The 24,732-nt window shown below is 39.5% G+C and overlaps 1 protein-coding gene across 3 annotated transcripts in view; it reads right to left on the bottom strand.

Annotated features, from left to right (window-relative positions):
- Positions 1 to 3,285: 3,285 nt before the first annotated feature.
- Positions 3,286 to 24,732, bottom strand: part of TANK (TRAF family member associated NFKB activator) — a 104,376-nt gene continuing 82,929 nt past the window's right edge. For all 3 annotated transcript variants that reach the window (XM_028141109.2, XM_028141107.2, XM_028141110.2), the window contains exons 5-8: positions 15,266 to 15,342; positions 14,492 to 14,607; positions 7,433 to 8,013; positions 3,286 to 3,833 (exon numbers count right to left, since the gene is read on the bottom strand). In XM_028141109.2, coding sequence (XP_027996910.2) covers positions 3,654 to 3,833; positions 7,433 to 8,013; positions 14,492 to 14,607; positions 15,266 to 15,342 — 954 coding nt within the window. In that variant the 3' untranslated portion in view covers positions 3,286 to 3,653. The remainder of the gene's footprint in view (positions 3,834 to 7,432; positions 8,014 to 14,491; positions 14,608 to 15,265; positions 15,343 to 24,732) is intronic.

Below are 24,732 nucleotides of genomic sequence, written 5' to 3'. Positions count from 1 at the left end.
TCTCCCCCCTGCCTGCCCCCGGCCCTTCCTGAATTCGCTCAGGCGCCCGTTCGCTGCTCCACGCGTGCAATCCACCAGCAGAAAGCGAGTGCGCGCGGCCACGCAGGGTCCCGTGCTCTTCTCCGCGACGTGGCACCACGACCCCGGGCCCCGGGTCAGGCCGGGCCCCGGGCGCACCGGCCCGGGTGGCCCCCGCGGCCCGGGCCAGCGAACGGCGCCCGCGGGGGGGGCGGGGGGGATGCACGGGGCGCTGGGCCGCGGGGGACGCGGTGGCGGTGGCTGGGTCCCACTTGCCAGCGGCGGGAAGGGCGCGCGGGAAAGCGAGGGAGCGGGAAGCGGGCGGCGGCGGCGGCGGCGACGCGGGCCGCGGAAAGGAGGGAGCGCCGCGGGCGGGAGGAGGGAGCGCGGGGGAGGGAGGCCGGAGGAAGGAGGGAGCGCGGCAGGCAGGCGGAGGGAGGGCTGATTAGCATGCAGCAGCGCTCGCGCGCCCGGCTCCATTGTTTTAACACCTCCCCTCTCCTCCGCGCCAATCTGTCACCGTTCAGCAGGCGAACGCTGCTGCCTCAAATGCTGCTCTTCTCAAATGAGACGGATAATTAGTTGCCCCGCACGAATGCCGCACTCTTCTCACCCCTGATTGCTATCACCTTCTTGCTCCTGGCAGTTTTGACACCTCGTAATCAGCCTGCTGCTTTTCTCTTTTCTTCCCGACTTCTGCTTCCCTACCTCCCCCCCCCCTTCCTTCTTAGGGTATTTATTATTATTATTATTATTATTATTATTATTATTTTAAATGCAATCTGGTTCCTATTTGGACGAGGCCCCCGCCGAGTCCCCCTTCCGCGTGTACGCGTGTGCACCTCTATGTAGATATAACACAGGATGTGCGTGCGTGGGTCGGGGGCGGACTTGCGGTTTTGCGGGAAACACCGCTTCCACGCGGGGGGAGAGCATTCTCTTCTCCTGAAGACATTTTTTTTTTGGAAGGGAGGAGTTGGGCGAGGGACGGGAGAGGAGAGCTGGGGAGACCTCAATTAATGCTTTAAAGATCCCTTAGAAAGGGACAGACCGGGGAGTCTCGGAATCTGCTGTCAGAAGCGTGCGCTCCCCGCTCCCTCTAACGAGCACTGACAGTCTAATTACCGCGGCCGCAAGCAGCTGTCGCGGCAGCAGCCCGGAGAGAAGGCGCCGCGGGCTGGGCGCTCCCGGCCGGCCCCGCGGAACCGCCGGAACCCGGCCCGACCCCGGGGAGGGCGGAGAGAAAGAAGGGCGAGGCCCCGCACCCCGCGAGCCCCGCGGGCAGAAGGCGGGCCTCGGCGCCGGCGGACGCGCTCGCCGTTCACATTTATAAAGTCTTTACCTTGAAGGTTAAAAGATGTGAAAGAAAAAGGAGGGGACGTGGGGGAGTGGGGAGAACAGCTCCCGAGCTCCCATCCACCCCCGTTCCACCTCCTCGAGCTCTCCCCCCCCCCCCCGTGTTGGTAAAATAACCACGCAACCCGGGCTGAGGGGGCGGGGTGAGCCGGGCGGGAGTGTAAGAAAGCAGATGTCCCCGCTGGCAGCAGCCTCAGCCTCCGGGGAAAGCTGCGCCGGGGGGCCCTCCCGAGGACATTCACCTCCCACTTCTCAGGCATCCCGCTCACAACTGCCTCGCCTCGGCGGGGGTGTTTTTTTCAGACTCAGCGTTTCGCGTGTGCAGCTTTTTTACCTGGGAGCTGTTCTTACCCGGCCACGCTTAGCAGATGTCAAGATGCAGCCCCTGCACGACTCAGTAATCAGAGACAGAGGGAGAGGCCTGGAGGGTGCCCACTCCACCCGACGCTGCAGCCAGCGCCGCCCCTGCGGCGCCGGAAGGAGCCCGTTCTCCAGGCCGCCTCCCGCGGGGCCCAAGAGGGCTCTGTCCCTCAGAAGTTGGTAGTCCCAGGACCCAAAAGGAAACAAGGGTTCCCCGCTCTTACTCCACACGCGGTGGACGTGGGAAAAGAGTGAAGAGGGGTCAGCGGTACACGGTCATTGGAGTCACTTTCTGGGCTGTACTTTCTTTGGGGTGTCAGTAGTCTAGGTGTCAACTGTGGGAGAGGGGCTTTTCCTCTCCCAGAAAAGGAGCAAGAAAAAGAATCCCCTTTCGCGATAGGTACAGTGGTATATTCTGGCTGGTACTCACTGGAGTGTTTTTATTTTTAATTTTTGTTGTGTGTGTGTGTGTGTGTGTGTGTGTGTGTGTGTGGGGTGGGAGAAGGGAGAGGGGAGGCTGGGTGGGTGGAGGTTGGGGGGGAGGGGGAGACTGGGATAATTGTCTAGGCATTTCCATTCAGACCCAGTGGCAATGAAAGAAAGATGTACATGCCTCAGACACCTTCACAGTGAATACCTAATAACCACTGTCACCTTGGTGAGGAAGATGTCAGTGTGATGTGCTTGGCACCCTGAGAAGTTGAGGCACTGCTCTCATCCTTCCTCAAGTTAAGGCTCTTCACTGTGGCACAGGGGCCTGCTCCAATTCCCTCATCCTAAACCCTCCAGCTTTTCCAAACACATGTTCCAAAGAAGGCTTAAATTTCTGTTTTGAGAGTTGCAAATCAATGTTTACTTCATAAAATGTAAGTCATGCCTCAACCATTTTAAAAAATTGGGGGTGGGGAGGGAGGGAAGAGAAACCTAAAAGAATCACAGGGAAGGAAATGAAGGGGAAGCATCATTTTAAACATTTTGCAGCCTTCTGAACTGGTATCTTCTCAAATGTCTTCCAGTGGCTATCAACCAGGCTGCTAACAATGAGTAACAAATTTATCAAGAAGAATGTGAATATTACTAATATAAATTAATAAATATGGATAGCTTTACATTTGCTCCCTCCCATTAAATACATGTTTCTTTAGTTAGTTTGAAAAGTAATTTAAAAATTCAAAGTGAGCTACTATTTGTAATAAAATATCACCTGATCTGGTATCACTCTTCTAACAAGTTACTGGAAATAAAACATGCATTTTATAAACTTCCCAAAAATGTGTTTTATTTCCTTTACATTTTGTTACTCAGGAACAAAGAACACATTAATGATCACTATATAAGTAACTCTTTAAATACTTAATTCATTTCATCATGTAGCTACACAGAAAAAATTAAAACCAAGTATATTATTTTAAAAAATCTAAAGTGTTTAAATAGTTTTACTAGTGATTTTATCACTGGGCAACAAATGTCTTAGATTTTGTATTTAGATGCTCATGTTGTCTGCTATTCTCTATTATAGTTTTATTAAAAAAGAACATCACATAGAGCATATATAATTTAAAAATTTTAATGAAAACAAATGAAACATTTGACATCACCAAATTCAATAGATATAACTAGGATTCCAAGCAATAAGCTTAGATAGTTGAAGCATACATAAATTATGGTCATACAATTCTGTAAGTCACATACATAATTTTGAATTATGGTAATAAACACTGTAAACATGAACACAATCAACTGCAATTTGATCTTTTAAAAGATAATAAAGGAGGGTTACAATATAAGTTTAGAAAAAATTCAAATATCTGTGATTTTTCAATAAATGATCTTGAACTAACTTTGCAATCAAGTATCTACAGTATTACAAACCCCAAATCATCACATAGAACAGTGATGTGTCTGTTTTCAAATGCGTCTTAAGTCTCCTCATTAAAGTGTGAATTAAGATGCCGGAGGAAATCCCCCATGGAAGTAATGGATGGCGGGAGAACTTCGTGACAGAATTCACATACTCGAGGTATATGCAGTTCTGAGCCTGTGCGACTTAGTACCGATGATAAATCACTGTCTTGTTTAGGAAAGGGTTTCCAAACAGGCTGCAGGAAACAAAGAAAAACATTTCCTGTTATTTGTATTTAAAATCAATTTTCATTGAATTTCAAATTCAAATAGTTTGAATGGGTATGTGCATATATATGAATTCCCTATTATGAAAGCAAATTACCTTTCCATAGAGTTAGCGTGAGACATGACTCAATTCTCTTTTTCGTAAGGGGTACAACTAAGCTGTGATTAAAAAATCACTTAAAATACACTTTCATGTACTTTATCTTCACATATTTAAAAATCTTCCAACTTTAACACCAGCATATTTTAATACCAGTACCACAAAGGCAGTAGTTTTAGAACAAGTTAATAACTGAGACTTTAAAAATTAAATTCTACCTTTTCTATTTTACAATAGAAACCTTAAATTATAGGGCCTAATTAATTAATAATAATACATAGTCCACTAGACATAATATGTATATATACATGCATTGTGATGAAGAAAAATTCAAATTTCACTACCTATAAACAAATACATAATGAATAAATTATATGCAATTTTTTTTCATTTTTGAAAAGTTTTTTTCTTTGAAACTACTAAACAAATTCCATTGATTATTTGTTTTTTTAAAATTACAAACATTTAGCCCTAGCTGGTTTGGCTCAGTGGATAGAGTGTCAGCCTGCTGACTGAAGGGTCCCAGGTTTGATTCCAGTCAAGGGCACATACCCGGGTTGTGGGGGGGGGGGGGGGTCGATACCCGGTGGGGGGCATGCAGGAGGCAGCCAATCAATGATTCTCTCTCATCACTGGTGTTTCTCTCTCTCCCATTCCCTTCCTCTCTGGAAAAAAAAAAGTATATATGTATATGTGTGTGTGTATATATATATAAAGAAAACACACACAAATATTTAATCATTCAACAAAATCTAACACCTGATTTATTCTTTCTTATTTTGCTCCTGTTATATAGTGCATAGTCTGGCCTTCTTTATTCCTTTTAGTGGCTGAATAAAGTGAAACCTGTTAATAGTTACCTAATTAAAGACTTATAGAAAATTGTAATTCAATAAAACTATAAGCAGCACATAAACACCCTTAAATAACTGAATTTATTTGTAAAAAAAAAAATACTAGAAGGGCAAGGAAAAGCCTTTTAGCTCCATAGGAGGTGCGCAATAAATACTTGTTGATTGGACTATCTTATTTTCCTAAAGTGTTGCAAGCCAAATTATTTTTTAAACTTGCTGTCTTACCTTGCATAGATGAATTACCTTGACATAGCTAAATTCTGATAGTTTGAGGAACATCACCTCAAAAAGTCAATTTAAAGAGACACCTTTGTGCTCCTATTACGAATATGTTTTTAAAGTAATAGCCTAGTTCAACATCTAATACAGTGTTAGTTTTCATTCCCTCAATCAATCTCTTTCATTCTAGTTAGCCAATCATTTACAAAAATAGTATATGTATCACTAGTTGAAACATTTAGATAGTATGGAGGGCTAATAATAACACTGACTCAATTTCTTTTGTGAGAAGTGGTAATTTTATTACATAAAACAGTAATATCTGAAACATACATTTTGAAATAATTTTTGAAAAAAACTTTTTCATGATAAAGAAGCAGTAATAATTTTGAGTATATAAGCAAATGTCTAGTTAGCTAGATTTAAATTTTACTGCTTGCAGTTTAAACAAAAAGTACAATTGATTACTACCTACCACCCTAATGGGAAATTGATTTAGATATAAATAAAAAAGGCATGCTAAAATAATTATTATTAAGATCTATAAAATACTAAGAAACAGACTTAGAAGCAATTTAGCTTCTCAATTTGGTGAGCCAATCTTCTACTGCAATTTATTTTCAAAGTCCGTATTTATCTTTCTTTGTTAGGAGCTATTAAGATTTGATCTCCTCATAAAATTCCGATGGGGTCCCAATGACTGACTCAGCAAAAGTCGGAAGAAAAGAAAGTCACACAGAGGAAAAATAAGCAAGATATATTGTAGATTTTGTAATGACAGCTGAACGTATTAAAAAAGTGTTCAGTAATAATGATTGATAAAAAGTAAAAATTTGAAAGATGTAACCACAATTTTGCTCCTCTGTTATTTCAACTCAAGAATTTTGTATTTATCATACTAGCTTTATTACTACAAATAAAATAGAAAAATATTTTAAAAAAACCCATCTTAAGAAATAGTTTTTCAATCCTAAACTGGACCATGGCCTTTAAAACAAACTAATTTTGCCTTTCCTGCCGAAATATCAATTATCTAACCTTATGCACTGTGTCTTGTGACAGCTCAACACCAATTCTCCTGCATTTTTTAAGCTGAATACTTTTCCATCAAGTTGTAATCACATACCAGCTGTTTCCCTGCTCTATCATAGAAAGCAAATGCACAATGCAGGGTGCCATCTACTGAAACATGAATGCACAGGCTAACTAACTAGTAAAAGAACAAGCAAGAAATATAATGGAGAAAAAAGTAACAAGCATTAGAACTGATGCATTTCACAGCTCCACAGGAATTCTACTTGCAATAAATGAAATTGCTTAATTTGCTTCATTTAGTAGTAACTTATCACTAAGACTATGATATGAAATAAGGTACAAAGTAGAACATAAGTGAGTTTTAATTAAATTTTATTGTCAGAGATGCCTAGTTTTCCTCACTACTAAAATATACCACAGCTTGGCTATTGCATCCTTTGTATGCTGATTTAAAAGTCTATAACCTATCAGAGTACTTACAAAGCCAAAGGGTATTATTCATCAAGTTGTTTAAGACAAAGAGAAATCAAACAAATGTCTGCAAGTTATATAGACATTTACACCAATCTGTATTTTCATGAGTGTCTGTTTATTTTAACAATTATATATTTTCACTTGCCTTCAGGCATTAATAACTTTTTTTTTTAACTAAAAAAATTATCCCGTAATAATACCTGAATAAAACAGATGGTAGGAGTGGATTGGGGGGCATTAAGAAGTCCTCGAGTTTTAGGAACATTCAAGTATTTAATTAAAATCATATATATGCAGAGACTATTAAAAATATATGTTAGGCTGCATGTTCAGTGCTAGATTAGAAACCAAAACCAAAACTGAACTGTACAAATTTATGCACTGCATAATTGAGAATGTAATAGGATTATTAGTTGAAAGATAGATTACTTATTTTGATAAATGGGAATAGATAATGCAATTATTTACTTATGAAACATTACAGATTCTTGTAAAGATGAGTATGATCTACACAAACTGTCAAATAGAGAAATACCATTTGTTTCACAGTATGAAATTTAAAAAAGAATCCTATTATAACACTGATGCTGAGTGAAAGAGCTCTGTAAAGGGACTAAGAAAGTGACACATGCTCGATATGGATAAGGCTTACGTGTATTTTAAAACGTGCCGTAAGTTTTAAGGTACTTTATAATGGAGCTTTCCCATATTCATCTTTAATAATTTCATATCATTTATTATAGAGCTTGGATCTTTTATTGGGAGCTTAAATTGGTTAGTCATTAGTTTAAAAGGATGTCCGATAATCTGAAAGAGATGCATATCTGTGCCTGTTTGGCAAAATGTGTGTCCACACATAATATACTTGTTAATGCAAAAACGTTACCTGCTGTGGTCCTCGGATAGCTTTTCCTGGGGAATCAAGTGAAGGAAAAGGTGTATGAGACAGGTCTTCAAGTGGTAATGTATTTACATACAATGTATTATGGTCTCCAGGTGGCAAACACGGAGCTCTATCCAGAGTGGTCCTGATACAAGTGTTTACAAGATTTGAGGATTCTGTATTGTCAGTTGTTTTAAGGTTTTGTATAGCTGAAGCTATGGGGTCAACTCTCTGAATTTCAAATAAAGTTTCTTCTGTTTTAGCAAAGTTTCCTGGGTCGTCTCTGATATCGATATTGAATTTATCCTGGCACACAGCCTCAGACGCGGCAGGACCAAGGACGTTGGGTCTTTCTGGAGTGCTATGCAAGAAAGTAGAGTCACTGTCCATAGGTGGAAACTTGACATTGAATTTAGAAAGTGATTCAAAGGAGGTGTCTTCTTCATCTTGGCCCAGTCCTCTTGGTGTGACAGATGTGATGCAGGATGCACTTCTATTTATATCATCGTTAGCCTGAGGCTCAAACAGCGCTTCTTGTTTATCTGCTTTATCCGTACACTGTATAGGCACCGAGCACTGTGTTTCTGCAGAGAAAAGAACATACAAGAAAAACAGTCATATTCCAATCATTCTTAAAAATCTGAATTCAATTAGCCTTGGACAGATGAGCATTATTTTTTCTATTGGTTTTTATAGGAACTGAAGACAACTGTGATTTTTTACATTTGCTACCGTTTTACACAGAAATATTAGCATTTTCTGGTGGGTGAACTGGAACATGCTTATTAGCTGCAGTTTAACTGCTTTGTCTTTTTTTCCCCAGGTCTTTTGCTGTAAGCTTTGCATCTTGTTCACAGTTCTACTCTTCTACACTTAAAAAAAAAACAACAACCAAAAAACGTTTGCTTGTAATGTATACATTTAAACATTTTGTCAGGAAGAGAAGCTGCAACTGCGAGCTTGCTTATTAGACAAATACCTTGTTAAAAGGGAAAATCCTTACAAGATTACACACACACACACACACACACACACACACACACACTTATTACAGATTAAAAATCTATATAATTAGGTCATTCATTTCCCCTAATATCACTGTGTGACAGTATATCACCAATCTATTTAGCCATTGTCTACTCTCAATAATCTATGTGAGAGAGTGGTGGAGGAGGAGGTGGGGATTGGGGAGAAAGAAGAGTGTAGAGGCAAAAGAAGGATGAAATTTTGGAATGCATGTACAGAAAATTGTATGTGAATATATAAAATCTCATCTTATAGATTTAAAACAAAGGCCTCTGTAGATAACAGGTAGATATCAGGTAGATAGATACCAGGGCCTCTGTAGCTCATTTACCTAGAAGTCACTTGTCCAACAATTTCAGCTCTCTAGGACTTAGGCAAAGCTAAAAAGTAAGTAAATGGAGCTTCTCAGGAGTTAGAATTAGAGCTTCAAGCTCCACAGATATATGCGTTTTGCTCTTATTCTCATTTTAGATTTATTCTAATAAGCTTGATGATGTTTCCCTAGCTCAGTGGTCAGCAAACTCATTAGTCAACAGAGCCAAATATCAACAGTACAATGATTGAAATTTCTTTTGAGAGCCAAATTTTTTAAACTTAAACTATATAGGTAGGTACATTGTTATTAACTTAATTAGGGTACTCCTAAGCTGGCCTTTGCTAAAAACTCAAGGGGCCAAAGAGCCGCATGTGGCTCGCGAGCCGCAGTTTGCCAACCACTGCCCTGGCTCATAGCTGGTTAGAAGCAGCATATTAAAAGGTATGCATATGAGTTGTTGAAGGCAGATATACTTGTCAACAAGAGCTGAAGGCAGGAGAGAAGACAAGAAAAACTAAAAAGCAGATATAAGAACTCAGAAAACACTAGTCTTGTTTAGGGCCAGCAGGGGCTACATTTTTCAATGAAAAAACAAACAACCCAAAACAAAAAAACAATGATCAAAGCGCTCTCCATGTTGATGACCCTGAGACATTAGAAAAGGCTCCATTATGCTCTACAATGTTACTTCAAGAAGGCAGTGAGGTTGGAAGTTGATAATATACTAGTATTTTCATTAAATGGGCAAACAATAAAAATTAAAAATGATTATCACTTTAACAAGGTAAATATCAATGAAGTTGTACATTCACAAATGGAAAATTGACCAATTTTGGATGCCGATTTAAACAGACAGTTGTACAAAGAACCTTGCACAGTATCTGTCCAGGTTAATAGGTACTTAACAAATGTCAGTTCCTTCCCCTCCTCTTGGGTCTTTGCCGTCTCATAGCAAATTACATTTCAATAATTCAACTGTTTGGTCCCTATGTTATATACCTTTTACATTTTTTTAATACAAACCACCTTCTCTTGTTAGATTATTATAATAGCCTTTGAACTGCTTCCTTGCCTCTAAATTTATTTCATATTTAATCCATTCTCTACATCCCCCAACTCCCTACCGCCTTAATGTTTCTAAAGTGCACATCTGGTCCTATTACCTTCCTAATAAAACCTTTTCATGGCTCTCCATGACCCCCAGCCCCTAGTCACCTCTCCACTCTCTCATATTCACTATACCTGTCTCACATCTTACTCTGGCTATAGTGAACTTTGGTAGAGTGCTCCAAAATAGATATGCTCTCTTCTTTTGTGGTTTTTGCACATGTTGTGTAGACTACCTGGTGTTCCAACCCACTACTCTTTTTCTAACTCTTATTTGCTTTTCATTCCTTGGCTTAAATATTAATTTATCTTGATGGCTCTTCTGGCTTCCCAAGACTGGTTTAGGCATGACTCAGGTGCTCTGCGGACTAAACACTCTGTAGGTTTCTTAAGGTTCTAAACTATGTTTTGTTTTCCACTATTCCCAGTACCTTGCCCAGTGCCTGGCACATAGTATGCCCTCAATAAATGCATTCTGAATGAATCTGTATTCTCTTCCCCACAGAACTAGGTATAAGAATCTACATTTACTAGAAAATCTGGCCTAGGAGTGGTACAGTAATTGAGATCAAGCTCAATTGTTTAGCAAGATTTCTTTGTCTGTTGAGGTTCTTAAAGTCCATTAACTCTCAAGTAGTCATTTTCCTAGTAGTACATTTAAGAGTGGCAAGAAATTCTAGGAAACAGTACTTCCTTTGTAGATTATACTTGCTAATTGCAAATAATAAGGAAAACCAACAGTTAAGCACCCAAATTCTGTATCACCTGAGAAGGAAGAAACACTTATCAAAATGACTGTAACAAGAAGAGTCTGCTATTGCTGATAATGCCAACATTAACAGTGCTTCTATGTGCTATGCATTATTATAATAATTGTATATACACAAATTCATTTAATATTCAAAATAATCACGTGGTAGATACTATATTATCCCCACTTTACCAATGAGGAAAGGAGGCATGCATGGAGAGGTAATTCCAAGGCACTTGGCTCATGGATGAGTGCTAGATGTGGCACTGGGACCCAGGCAACCTAATTCTAGAGCCTGTGCTCTGGACCATTATGCTAAGTTGAACATGCCAGTTTCTATACACAGAGTCAACAAAATGACAGAAATGTGCTGTGAATTTCTTTTTCTACCCTCCCTGTGAACAAAACATGAAAAACCCAAACAGCTGTATTAAAGCAGTTATTTCTTTCAGCATAGCTACCTGGCATAGATCAGTCACATTAAAAAAAAAAATCTTCTGAATTAATCGGCTCAAGCAATGAAAGTTACTTTCTACAAAACAACAACAACAAAAAACCCCAAACAATTCAGCCCAGCCCGTATGGCTCAGTGGTTGAGCGTTGACCTATGAACTAGGAGGTCACAGTTCCATTCTTGGTCAGGGCACATGCCCAGGTTGTGGGCTCGATCCCCAGTGTGGGTGTGCAGGAGGCAGCTGATCAATGATTCTCTCTCATCATTGATGTTCCTATCTCTTTCTCCCTCTCTTTTTCTCTCTGAAATCAATTTAAAAAATTTAAACTTAAGATTTTTAAGGCTTCTAGAAATCCAAGTTTAGAAAACTTAAAACTCAAATAAGGTACAATAAAGCACTAACAGTGTACTGAGAAACATGATCAGGTGAGCAAATTGCTTTTCTATTTTGTTTAGTTCAAGAAAACTTATTATTGCAGGGGAAAAATATAAAATAAGAAATATTTTTACATTTTTAAAATTTAAAAGTATAGGCTGTCCACTGAGACTATTTTAGAGTTTAACTTGTATATCGCCAAAATAAAAAATCCGATGGTTGTTTATGACCCTCTAATCCAATTATTCTTTTGCTCCAATCTCCACTGAAATAGAACCCTCCTTTCCATCAAATAGTGCTTTTTTTGAAGCTACATTTGCTTAAATATACATTTTATCTTTATTCCTTCTCAAGGCTATTGCCATATGTGGGTGAAAAGGAAACGAAAGTAATAAAAAGGAAACAAACAAGTCTACTAACAGCAATTTTCACGAATTATATGTTTATTTAAAAGTAAAAATCAAATGTTAACAAAAGAAACACAGGGACAATAACATTAAATGTACTTTGTTCAGATGTATTATGCAAATCACATTTGAAATAGTTCCTTTATGCTTTTTCAAAATAGTGTTTTATCCTTGAAAAACATGCCTAGACATCTTTTTCCAAAACATTTCTTTTTTTTTTCTTTCCCCTTTTGATCTACTACTGTCAACAGCCTAATATTTGATATTTTAGTTTCTGTTTGGACCCAGCAAAACTTCAGTGGAATCTGTGGCACAACAGAATTAAAACATTTCAAGAATAATGTTATTTTTATTATTTGTGATAGTTACTATAAAGCGCAAGAATAATGTTAGGAAGCAGCTTTAATGGGGAAGAAATTGAAGTTAAACACTCAGTGTTCTAGTTGACAGATACATACTAGATTTAGACCTGTGCAATTTAAAAATGGTCAAAGTATTAAGCCATTGATAATGTGGTAAGGCCAATGAATATATCACCATTTCAATGTTTTGATAAGATGTTAATGTTCAAAAAAGCATGTTTATGAATTCCAGGTACTACTTCTCTATAGCTAGTATATATATATATTTTTAAAATATATTTTTGGCAATAAGAACGTCAAACCTCAGGGAAGGTAGGGGAAGGTGGGGGTAAGGGGAGAGATCAACCAAAAGACTTATATGCATGCATATAAGCCTAATCAATGGACACAGACAACAGGGGGGTAGGGGCATGAATGGGAGGTGGGGGGTAATGGGGGAGTAAGGACACATATGTAATACCTTAATCAATAAAGAAATTAAAAAAATATATTTTTATTGATTTTTTACAGAGAAGAAGATCGATGAGAGAGAAACATCGATCAGCTGCTTCCTGCACACCTCCTACTGGGGATGAGCCCACAACCAAGGTACATGCCCTTGACTGGAATCGAACCTGGGACCCTTCAGTCTGCAGGCTGACACTCTATCCACTGAACCAAACTGGTTAGGGCTATAGCTAGTATATTTTAAGTAAAAATAATTCTTTCACTTCATAAGTACCTAGTGTTTTTAGTTGGCACAGATTAATCAATCTCTAACAAACATGACAAAAATTAAGATGGAAAAATTACTTTGGAGAGGTAAGAAGAAGAGAGGAGAAGCAATACATTATGTCTATCTACAAAGACTGTTTTGTTTTTCCAACACAACATGGTGTCCTTTTTCTGAAAATAAAATGGCAGTAGTAAGCAAAAGTGAATTTACACTACAGAATGACTTTTAAATAGCATAGATATAAGAGCTATAAGAAATGGAAAGTGGCCGAAACCGGTTTGGCTCAGTGGATAGAGCGTCGGCCTGCGGACTCAAGGGTCCCAGGTTCGATTCCGGTCAAGGGCATGTACCTTGGTTGCGGGCACATCCCCAGTAGGGGGTGTGCAAGAGGCAGCTGATCGATGATTCTCTCTCATCGATGTTTCTAACTCTCTATCCCTCTCTCTTCCTCTCTGTAAAAAAAAAAAAAAAAAAAAAAAAGAAATGGAATGTGATCTTTAATTAAAGGGGTGTTAGCACTGCTGCAACATCTTTCAGAGTGAAAACTGTAAATCACACCTCTTGGAAATTGCATACAGAATATTTCAAATCACAAGGGTAAAGGAGAATTTATCATAACTGATCAGTTTACCTTCCTTTTGTTTACATAGGTGCTTGGTAGCCAGGTTCAATCCCCAGAATTTTGCTATTCATATGAACTACTGATGCAAACACCAGGAAGCCAGTCTGAGGTTTTAGCAAAGGGTGGAGCTTTTAAAAAAAACACCGCAACATGTGTAAAACAGATATTCCTTTTAAGTTATTTTTAATACTAAGTTTGTACTTTGTGCCTCCAACAGAACTGGCCTCACAAAATGTGTAATGTTTACTTTTCAAACCAAATTACAAGCATCTATCTATAGTGTTCAATTAACTTTCAGACAGAAGTTAAAAACAAAGCTGATGTTATAATGTAACTCAGCTCATATATGTTAGCCTTTTGCACTCGGATGTCGAGTGTGACTCGACACGGTTAGCATCGGTAGCCCATCCCTTCCCTCCCTCAATCCCTCCTCCTTTATTTGGGCTTTTCTTACATTAAATAAATAAGTTTGTATGAGAAGAAACTCCAGTTTTTTATTCCACTGCCGCGCTTTGTAAAATCTGGGGTATTTAAAAAATTAAATCCCGAATAGAATAAAGGAATCGAGAAAAAAGCAAGTGAGTGCAAAGGATTAGTGCAGTTATAAGATTGCTTACTAACATATAAATTAATGTTTTATAAGACCCCAGAAAAGCAACTAAAAACTATGAGAGATATACCCTATATTTATTTTGTACTTTTTCCAAGGTGAAACTTCTCATTAAGATGATTAGTAATTATGTCATTCAATTTAATCTACTATATGTATCACACACAAAATAGAGGGAAAAAGCCAAGAAATTACATAAAATTATACATGACAAAACATAAAGAGCACTTAAAATATTTCCATAATGAAAAAGAAATTTCAACCAATAAAATTAATATTATCAATAATATTAATATTACATTAAGTCAAACCTTACCAGCTGCAGTGGCTGGGACATTAAGTTTGCTTAAGTGGTCTTTTTGAGCTTTTGCTAGCATGCATATTCTATGAAATTCTTCTTTCAGATCCCAGAAAGTCTTCTCTATATAACTCCTAAAAATAAATCAATATTTAAAAATGTAAGGATATTTCTTCAAATATTCTTTAATCATAATTAAAGTTATATAGCACATATTTATGTATCATAAAATAATTACTGAAAAGTTAAAGTTAAAAAAATGTTTTCAATTCCTAGAAAATATCCCCAAAAACAATTCTAATGTTTGGAGAGCCAGGCACAAAGTAAGTGAAAAATGACAAGTTCTAATACATAAAGGTAGGGCAGACTAACATATGTACTTACTCATAAATCACACTTATGCTGGCTGTCTCATTCACACATTAGAAATATTAATGCATTGACTTTTGTTCTCTGTAAGCTTCTTAAGTAGAAGAAAATTAAATATTCCTTACTTTGATAAAGTTCACATTAAGAGCCATTGTATAAAACAATGAGGCCATAATAGCTGTTCTAGAAATTCTTAAAATATTAATGCTTTAGAAAATTCAATTTTTAGATTCACCTCTGCTCTAAATTGTCTAACTTATTTAGGTTATTTTCACATTCAGGAGACCTGGATTAGTCTCTTGTAGTTCTAAGAGGCTGCTATTTTCTTACAACTGCTAATATTTACAAAATATGTAAGTAAAAATATATTTTAACATTTATAATTTTTAGAGTTGGCAAAAAAAAAAAAAGATATAGAACTACCTTTCATGGAATAAAGGAATGTCAAAACTCCTTGGTGAAGTTTCTTTTCTAGGAGAAGAAACCTCTTGTCTTCTTTCCTTAGAGATACAAAATAATTAACACTTTAAATTGCTTCTAAACTCAAATGAGAATGGGTTAACAAAAAACACAATGGAAAATTTAAATTCCTCATTGAAAAATAAGTTTAGGTAGCTTATAGATATATAATAGATTTTCCCCCCTTTAAATGAAAATAAGGGGAAAAGGAAAACAAAGGTAGAAAAATAGGATGAAGACAAAGTATTTCTGTTCAATTATTTCCAATACTGATAATTCAAGAAATTTCCTCAGACCCACCTATTGATCAAAATTGCTACTCTGATCACTAGTAGCACCTGAAAGGACCAGAAAGTTTAGGCGGAGAAAATGTGTGTGTGTGTGTGTGTGTGTGTGTGTGTGTGTATACACTTCTTTTCCACTAGCCCATACATTTAAATCAATGTCTGTATTTTGTTATATATTCTTTGCTGGGGAATGCAGCTGTATTAGAGGAAGAAACCAAGCAACAGCTCCTTAGCATTTAACAAGCATTTTAAAGATAGAGCAATTTATGTATTTAAGCTTCTTTAACACAAGTTCTTGCCTTTCACTCCCACCCTGTGGCTTACACTGGTATTACATTTATTCTGACATTTAAAAGTCAACATTGAAAAATGTGATATAATCATGTATTGTATGGTTTAGATTTAAAAAATATTTGCAATCATACCTAAAAAACTTTGTGTGCCTTATAAAGCTATAAACTGACAAATTCCAAGATGTGAAGTAGTAATATACAATCATAAATTATAATTCAGACAAAATGGTTAAGGACTTAAATTTAAGTTCAAACCAGTGGACATTTATTTTTAGTGACTTTAAAGATTTTATTCAGTTAAGGTCATCGTAGCTTTTATGTGATTTTACATCACTGTTTCTTATCATCTGAGTATATCTCCTTTTAATCTTGCTTTTCAAAAAGTTCTTTCAATTTCATAGGAGTCTCATTTGTTCTTTAAGAAAGACTTGATTCCTGTTTTTCTTAAAATTAGTATCTTCTCCAATTTATTTCAGTGTATTGCTCTACTTTTCCTGCTTTTTATAATATACTAGAGACCCAGTGCATGGATTTGTGCACTGGTGGGGGGTGTGGCCTGTGGGGATCGGCCAGCTGCAGGAGCACTGCTCATCCCAGTCAGCTGAGTGGCTGTGGGCCCACCCTCTGGGCGGCTGCTGAATGAGGAAATTAGTCTGAGCTGATATTTCAGGGTAATGTCTTGGGTAAAGGCGGGTTCTGTGTCCTGGAGGAACCTGGCAGAGAGCTTTGCACCCCACAGACACTTGGTGAATGTCCTTGATGTGTGATGCCAGGTCGGTGACACCTTCGGGGATGTTCAGGGTAGCCGTGCTCCAGGATCCTCACCCATAAGGACAGCCTCCCTGGGGGGTCCACAGTCACGTCCCCTCTTGCCATCTGCCTATGCCACCTCCCCATGCTCTTTCTAGAACACACCTTAGGGGGCCTGCATCAGCTGGTGGGGTCAGGCCAGAGTCTGGATTGTCTCAGGTATTTGATAGGTACAGAGACTTGGCCTCACCCTGAGCCTACTAGCAGTTGCTTCTGCTGCCAGAGTAGCCGCTCATCCCGGTCAGCTGAGTGGCACTCCCACTGTGGGAGCACACTGACCACCAGAGGGCAGCTCCTGCATTGAGCGTCTGCCCCCTCGTGGTCAGTGTGCGTCATAGTGACTGGTCGACTGGTTGTTCTGGTCATTCCGCTGTTCGGTTGCAGGGCTTTTATATATATTGATATTTTCCAGCTTTTCTAATAATACATTCCTAAATACCAGTGTTTGCTTAACATTTCTAAAGTAGAGTATTACTTTAGTAATTAGTAAAATAAAATCTTGGCAACCCAATTTGTGATTTTATGTATTATACTAGTGACCTGGTGCACAAAATTTATGCACATTAAAAGGGAATTAGAGAAAATATTTTAATATTGCCATTTGCTCTTTCTCTATAATAGAAGTGTCAGAGATGAAAGAAAGTTAGTAAAATGTATATGAAAATCTTCCTCCTGTCAAGAGTCTGGGGCATGCCACAAGAACCAGAGTCAAGGCTCTGCCCACCCACATGTGCCTCGAAATCATGCGAGACCCAGACCCAGCCGGCCCCACCCCTGTCAAGCCCCGCCAGGTGGGAGGGCATGGCCTCAGGTCACATGGCCTGGAGTCGGGGGCGCGGTCTGAGGTCCCCCGGCCCAGGCTGGGGGTGCACAGCCTCAGGTCCTCGGGCATGGCTCCAGGTTGGGGGGCATGGCCTCAGGTCCTCCACCCAGCGCTGGGGTGGGGGGTGCACCCTGAAATCCCCCATCAAGCCCTGCAAGGTGGGGGGCGCAGCCTGAGGTCCCCAGCCTGGCGCCGGGGCGGGGGGGGGGGGATCCAGCCTGGTGCCGGGGCAGGGGGGGGGACGCAGCCTGAAGTCCCCCGCCTGGTGCCGGGGCGGGGGGCGCGGCCTGAGTTCCCGTCAAGCCCCACCAGGCAGAGGGGCGCAGCCTCAGGTTCCCTGTCCCGGCCCAGCGCCATGTAGTCTCAGGTCCCTGCTGATTGCTTGTTAAGGCTCGTTATGGGAACTCAGCCTCCGATGTGGGCACAGCCATCTTGTTATGGTGTGATGGTCAATTTGCATATTCCCTCTTTATTAGTCAGATTGAGGTAAAATAAAGATCATTTCCTGCTACATACTTTTTTTTTTAAAAAAAATCTTTATTGTTCAGATTATTACAGTTGTTACTCTTTTTTACCCCTCACTGTCCTCATCCATAGGTGTATGATTTTTGTGCAGTCTCTTCCTGCACCCCCACACCCCCTTGCCCCCGAGGATTGTCAGTCCACTCCATTTCTATGCCCCTGATTCTATTATATTCACCAGGTTATTCTGTTCATCAGATTTTTTATTCACTTGATTTTTAGATTCACTTGTTGATAGATATGTATTTGTTGTTCATAATTTTTAAAAATATATATTTTATTGATTTTTTACAGAGAGGAAGGGAGAGGGATAGAGAGTTAGAAACATCGATGAGAGAGAAACATCGATCAGCTGCCTCCTTCACACTCCCTACTGGGGATGTGCCCACAACCAAGGTACATGCCCTTGACCCTAATCGAACCTGGGACCCTTGAGTCCACAGGCCGATGCTCTATCCACTGAGCCAAACCGGCCAGGGCTGTTGTTCATAATTTTTATCTTTACCTTTTTCTTCTTCCTCTTCTTAAAGAATACCTTTCAGCATTTCATATAATACTGGTTTGGCGGTGATGAACTCCTTTAGCTTTTTCTTATCTGTGAAGCTCTTTATCTGCCCTTCAATTCTGAATGATAGTTTTGCTGGGTAATCTTAGTTGTAGGTTCTTGCTATTCATCACTTTGAATATTTCTTGCCACTCCTTTCTGGTCTGCATAGTTTCTGTTGAGAAATCAGCTGACAATCGTATGGGTGCTCCCTTGTAGGTAACTAACTGTTTTTCTCTTACTGCTTTTAATATTCTCTCTTTGTCTTTTGCTCTTGGCATTTTAATTATCGTGTGTCTTGGTGTGGTCCTCTTTGGATTCCTTTTGTTTGGGGTTCTCTGCGCTTCCTGGACTTATAAGTCTATTTCTTTCACCAGGTGGGGGAAATTTTCTGTCATTATTTCTTCAAATAGGTTTTTAAAGATCATTTCCTGATGCATACTTTTTGTCTGACAAACATTTATGAATGTTTTCTTCTGGATTAAAATTGCTTCATTGAGCTTATAAAATAGTCACTCAGAAAACATTTTCACATTCACAATTTGTTTTTAAAAGTGGCAAAATTTTTCTTCAGTGCTATGTGCAATTAGAATATGCAATACCTTTTAGTGTGGATTAGGAAGAAAGGTCACATGCTTACCATTCAGGATGCTAAACTTTGAAAATATTATATTAAATCTATATCAACAAAATGTGAAGTAATATTAAGAGAACAGAAACATTTGACATGTTAAACAAATCATAATAAAATATGTAATTAAATTCAATGGAACAACTAATCTCCTTTAAAAATTTACTACTATCAGTTCTCGATATGAAAAACAATTATTTCATTAGGAGCTAGAAAAAAATAAAAAGAAATACTCTGTAATTTGAACCTAAAAATGAAGGCAGTTATAGAAAGTGATAAAGACTATTTCAATTGTCAAATTACTGATGATTTTTATATAAATTAGGAATAACTGCTTCTGATGCTAAAGAAGCTTTAAAAGGGGAGAAGATGTAGGAAAAGTATGATAAATCTTTGCCTTCTCAAATAACTAATGTCAACTTATTTCTATGATGTTAAGATTTGATTACTGGTGTGGATGAATTTATCTGGAAAAGATTCCTTGGGTGTACTGGCAGGGGATAAGGAAGGACTCACTCTGAGGAATTTTTACTATTCTTTGGAATTAGAAATACAGCTCTGCTTACTATTATTTTTGAAAAAGAAAAGTATTATTGATTGTTCTAAGCAATATACTTCCCCCTTTATGATTAACACCAAATAAACCTGTTGATATATTTCAAGTAAAAATTTTAGGTCCCCAACACCCCAAGAAAAAATTTTTAAAAGGCACCTTTTGACATGTTAGTTCCGTTCAAAAAAATAAAGAAAGAAAGAAAGAAAAAGAAAAGACAAGTAGGGTTAACCTAGAATGGATGTAGTATTTTCCATTGACACAATTTTCTGAAAATGATCATTTATTTTTTTAAAGGATTTAGGATTAGTATAGTCAATGGCAACTCTAACACTTTTTCAGAAACTCAGAATTTCTTTTCAATGCTAAATTATCTTAATGAAGATTTCTCAGTTTGTTGAGCATCCCAGAGAGGAAGTACACATTAGAAGAGATAACTTGTATTTTCCTTTCTACTCTCAATATTATACAAATGGATTCTGCATTGCAGGAAGTTGAAGTCATTACAACTTCAAATAAGAAAGCAAGGGAGAGCCCTAACCGGTTTGGCTCAGTGGATAGAGCGTCCGCCTGAGGACTGAAGGGTCCCAGATTCGATTCTGGTCAAGGGCATGTACCATGGTTGCGGGCACATCCCCAGTGGGGGGTGTGCAGGAGGCAGTTGATTGATGTTTCTCTTTCATTGATGTTTCTAACTCTCTATCCCTCTCCCTTCCTCTCTGAAAAAAATAAATAAAATATATTTAAAAGAAAGAAAAGAAAGCAAGGGAGAGAACCAAGATGGCAGCATAGGTAAATACCTGTAGTTGCTGCCTCTTGCAACCACATCAAAATTACAACTAAAAGACAGAACAACTATTGTCCAGAACCGCAGGAAAGCTGGCTGAGTGGAAGTACTACAACCAGAGAGGTAAAGAAGAAAGTGCATTGAGTCCGGTAGGAAGTGGAGAGGTGTGGAACGGGCTGGCACTCGGGTGTGCTGCTTTTTTAATCAGGAGGGAGATACAAGCTCCCACTTGCTCTGAACTCCAGTTCCGGGTGAGACTCTGGGGGACCCAGACACATACGGGAGAAACTGGACTGTCTGGCATCGTGGCAGGGACACAAAGGCAGCTTTCTTTCATATGAAGGTGCTCGAAACGGTCATTGTTCCTGTGCTGGGACCTCCCCGGTGCAGGGCTGACTGTCAGCCATTGCTGTTTGCTCCGCCATGGAGAGTCCTGGAGACCTCTCTCCACCCAATTTAAAACCCCACCCAAGCTGTGCACAGCGGCTTTTGCATATGAATGGCCTGTCTTTTCTCAACCTAAAACCTGTCAAACAGGCAGCAGCTGGGTCAGGGAGCCCCAAAGCTATCAAAAGAAGGCCCAAGGCCGCACCAGCAACAGCCTGCCTTGCTTCACAGCTGGGCTTCATCTGGGCACTTTCAAACCCAATACAAAGAGGAGCAATCTGCAGATCTCTCTGTAGCTCCTGCTGGGTGGCCCCAGGCAGTGGCTGACTTTGCACCTCCTTGGAGATCCAAGAGCTGGTGTGCACAGTAGTCACAGTGAGACCATACTGGATTACAACTCTTCACATCCATAAGTGACACACTCAAGGGGCAGACTCAGTGAGCACTAAAGCCCCTCTGAAGCAAGTTCTGCCCCACAAGGGTGTCTCCTGCACAGCAGCTCTTCCATTGTAGACACAACTGGTCCTCACAGCCAGTTGGCCTGGAGATCAATTCCTCCCAGTGATACCAACAGCAATCAAGGCTTAACTACAACAAGACTTTGCATACAGCCCACAAAGGGATGCACCAACAGTGTCCACCTCAGGTGATTGGGAAGGCTGAGCCACGGGGCCCTATAGGACACCTACCACACAAGGTCACTCTATCAACTCAAGGAGACTTAGCAGCTAACCAATACATAGAAACAAACACAAGGAAGCAGCCAAAATGCAGAGACAAAGAAACATGTCACAAATAAAACAAATGGAAGAAAGCAAAATACTGGATATAGAGTTCAAAACCATGGTTATATGGTTACTCAAGAATCTTCTAGAAAAATCCGAGGAACTTAGTGAGATCTTCAAGGATCTTAGTGAGAATGCCAAAAAAAAAAAAAAAAAAAAAAGGAAAAGGACCAGTCAGAAAATAAGCATACACTGACTGAAATTAAGAATAATATACAGAGATTTAACAGTAGACTAGAGGATCCCAAGAATCAAGTCAGAGATTTGAAATACGAGGAAGCAAAAAACACCCAACCAGAAAAGCAAAAAGAAAAAAGAATCCAAAAAAATTAAGATAGTGTAAGGAGCCTCTGGGACAACTTCAAGCGTACCAACATACAAATTATGGGGGAGCCAGAAGAAGAAAGAGAGCAAGATATTGAAAACCTATTTGAAGAAATAATGACAGAAAACTTCCTCCACCTGGTGAAAGAAATAGACTTACAAGTCCAGGAAGTGCAGAGAACCCCAAACAAGAGGAATCCAAAGAGGACCACACCAAGACACAACATAATTAAAATGTCAAGGGCAAAAGACAAAGAGAGAATATTAAAAGCAGCAAGAGAAAAGCAGTTAGTTACCTACAAGAGAGTACCCATATGACTGTCAGCTGATTTCTCAGCAGAAATTATGCAGGCCAGAAAGGAGTGGCAAGAAATATTCAAAGTGATGAATAGCAAGAACCTACAACCAAGATTATTCCACCCAGCAAAACTATCATTCAGAATTGAAGGTCAGATAAAGAGATTCACAGATAAGAAAAAGCTAAAGGAGTTCATCACCACCAAACCAATCTACACTAATAAAAGAGAAACATGCAAATTGACCATCACTCTGCTACGCCCACTAGCCAATTAGAGTATGCAAATTAACCCAACAAAGATGGCGGTTAATTTGCATACGCAGACATGGAGTGAAGACTGAAGACAGCGTAGAGCAGTGATGGCGAACCTATGACACGCAGGTCAGCACTGACACGCGTAGCCATTTCTGATGACATGTGGCCGCATGCCGAGGATGAAACATTTGCTGCTCCTGAGGATGAAACATTTACGACTAGAGTCTTGGAGTTAGTTTTTTCCTCAAAGTGACACACTACCTGAGTTATGCTCAGTTTTTTGGCGAAGTTTGACACACCAAGCTCAAAAGGTTGCCCATCACTGGCATAGAAGGAAGAAGGAGGAAAAGCAGAAAGCAGGGTGGCGGTGGCAGCGGGAGGGAAAGTGCGGGCGGGGGGTGGGCAGCAGTGGGAGGGAAAGCACGGGGCAGAGGCAGCGGCAGTGGCAGGAAAGAAAACACGGGGTGGTGGTGGGAGGGAAAGCATGGGGTGGGGGGCAGCAGCGGCGGAAAGGAAGGGAAAGCACAGGGAGGCAGCGGCGGGAGGGAAAGTGCATGCGGGGGCGGGGGGCGGGGGTTGGTGGTAGCGTTCAGGCCGCAGGAAGTCCTGTTCTTGCAGGAATCTTCCTACAACGGGCCTCTAGTATTATATGAAATGCTGATGGGTATTCTTTAAGAAGAGGAGGAAGAAGAAGAAAAAGGTAAAGATAAAAATTATGAACAACAAAGTAACAACAAATACATATCTATCAACAAGTGACTCTAAAAAATCTGATGAACTGGTGAATGTAATAGAATCAGGGGCATGGAAAGGGAGTGGACTGACAATTCTCGGGAGTAGTTGGTCTGGGGTGTGCGGGAAGAGATCGGACAAAGATCTTACACCTATGGATGAGGACAGTGGGGGGCGAGGGCCTGGGGTGGGGTGGGAACTGAGTGGAGGGGAGCAATGGGGAGAAAAAAGAGGAACATCTGTAATAATCTGAATAATAAAGATAAAAAAAATAAAATAAAACACTTTAGAGAGAAAATTAAAACTTTACAAAAAAAAAAAAAAGAAAGCAAGGGAACTTTGAACATTATGCTTCAGGAGATTTTAAACATTAAGTCACTCACAAATAAATTTGTCTTGAGGTACTAAAACTTAAAATACTTAACATAAACTGTTCCAAGTACTAGTTTGGAAATGCTGAACCTGTGGAATGAATACTGACGAAAGAGTTTTACACGTCGTACTTTTAATTTACACTTCCAGTATGGCGCTGGATAAATCATTCAACGAAATCATTAAGATAAACCCATTTGAAAGAGTTGGAAGATATTGTAAAATGATTCCTTAAATTTTCTTTTATGTGAATAGGGAGAATTTTTAGTATATATAAAGCAATTTAAGCTTATTATATGTAAATCAATTTACCCATCTCATAGATGGATATTATATAAAAAATATATGTTTAAGGGCTATTTGAATAAACAATAATATTTAAGAAGGAAAAAACCCCCCAAGTGGCCAATATTTCATTAGGCCAAAGCCAGGTTTATTCTTAATGCAAAGGCAATGGAAAATATTTTTGTGTTTGAGTGCAGGTTCTGTTAGCTATCAACATCTCCCCGTCTGGGTAACTCGGTTAGAGTGTCATCCTGATAAACCAAGGTTTCAGGTTCAATCCCAGGTTAGGGCACATACAAGAATCAACCAATGAATGCATAAATAAGAGGAACAACAAATTGCTGTTTCTCTCTCCCTTCCTCTCTCTCTCTCAAATCAATAATACACACACACACATACACACACACACACACACACACACACACACACATCAACATCTCAAATAAAGAAATGTATATTTTCCCTAATGCGTGCTTTTAAAATACTTGGCAGTAAAAGTGAAAGTATTTTATTCCTTTTATAAGCCAATTTGAAAAACACAGAAATGATTCACAATAGGCAAGATATTCAACCTAATTGTCTATTGGCGGATGAATAAAGAAAATCATATCTATATGTCTATATACCTATCTCTCTCTATATTTATACACTGAGTGGCCAGATTATTATGATCTCTGAATGCATAATAATCTGGCCACTCAGTATATATATATATCAGGGGGAGGGGACATGGGTGGTTGGCC

The sequence above is a fragment of the Eptesicus fuscus genome, chromosome 11 (assembly GCF_027574615.1).
Source record: "Eptesicus fuscus isolate TK198812 chromosome 11, DD_ASM_mEF_20220401, whole genome shotgun sequence".
Classification (NCBI taxonomy): Eukaryota; Metazoa; Chordata; class Mammalia; order Chiroptera; family Vespertilionidae; genus Eptesicus; species Eptesicus fuscus.
The sequence above is the reverse complement of the archived record's forward strand: the minus strand, read 5'-3'. Positions and strand labels throughout refer to the sequence as shown.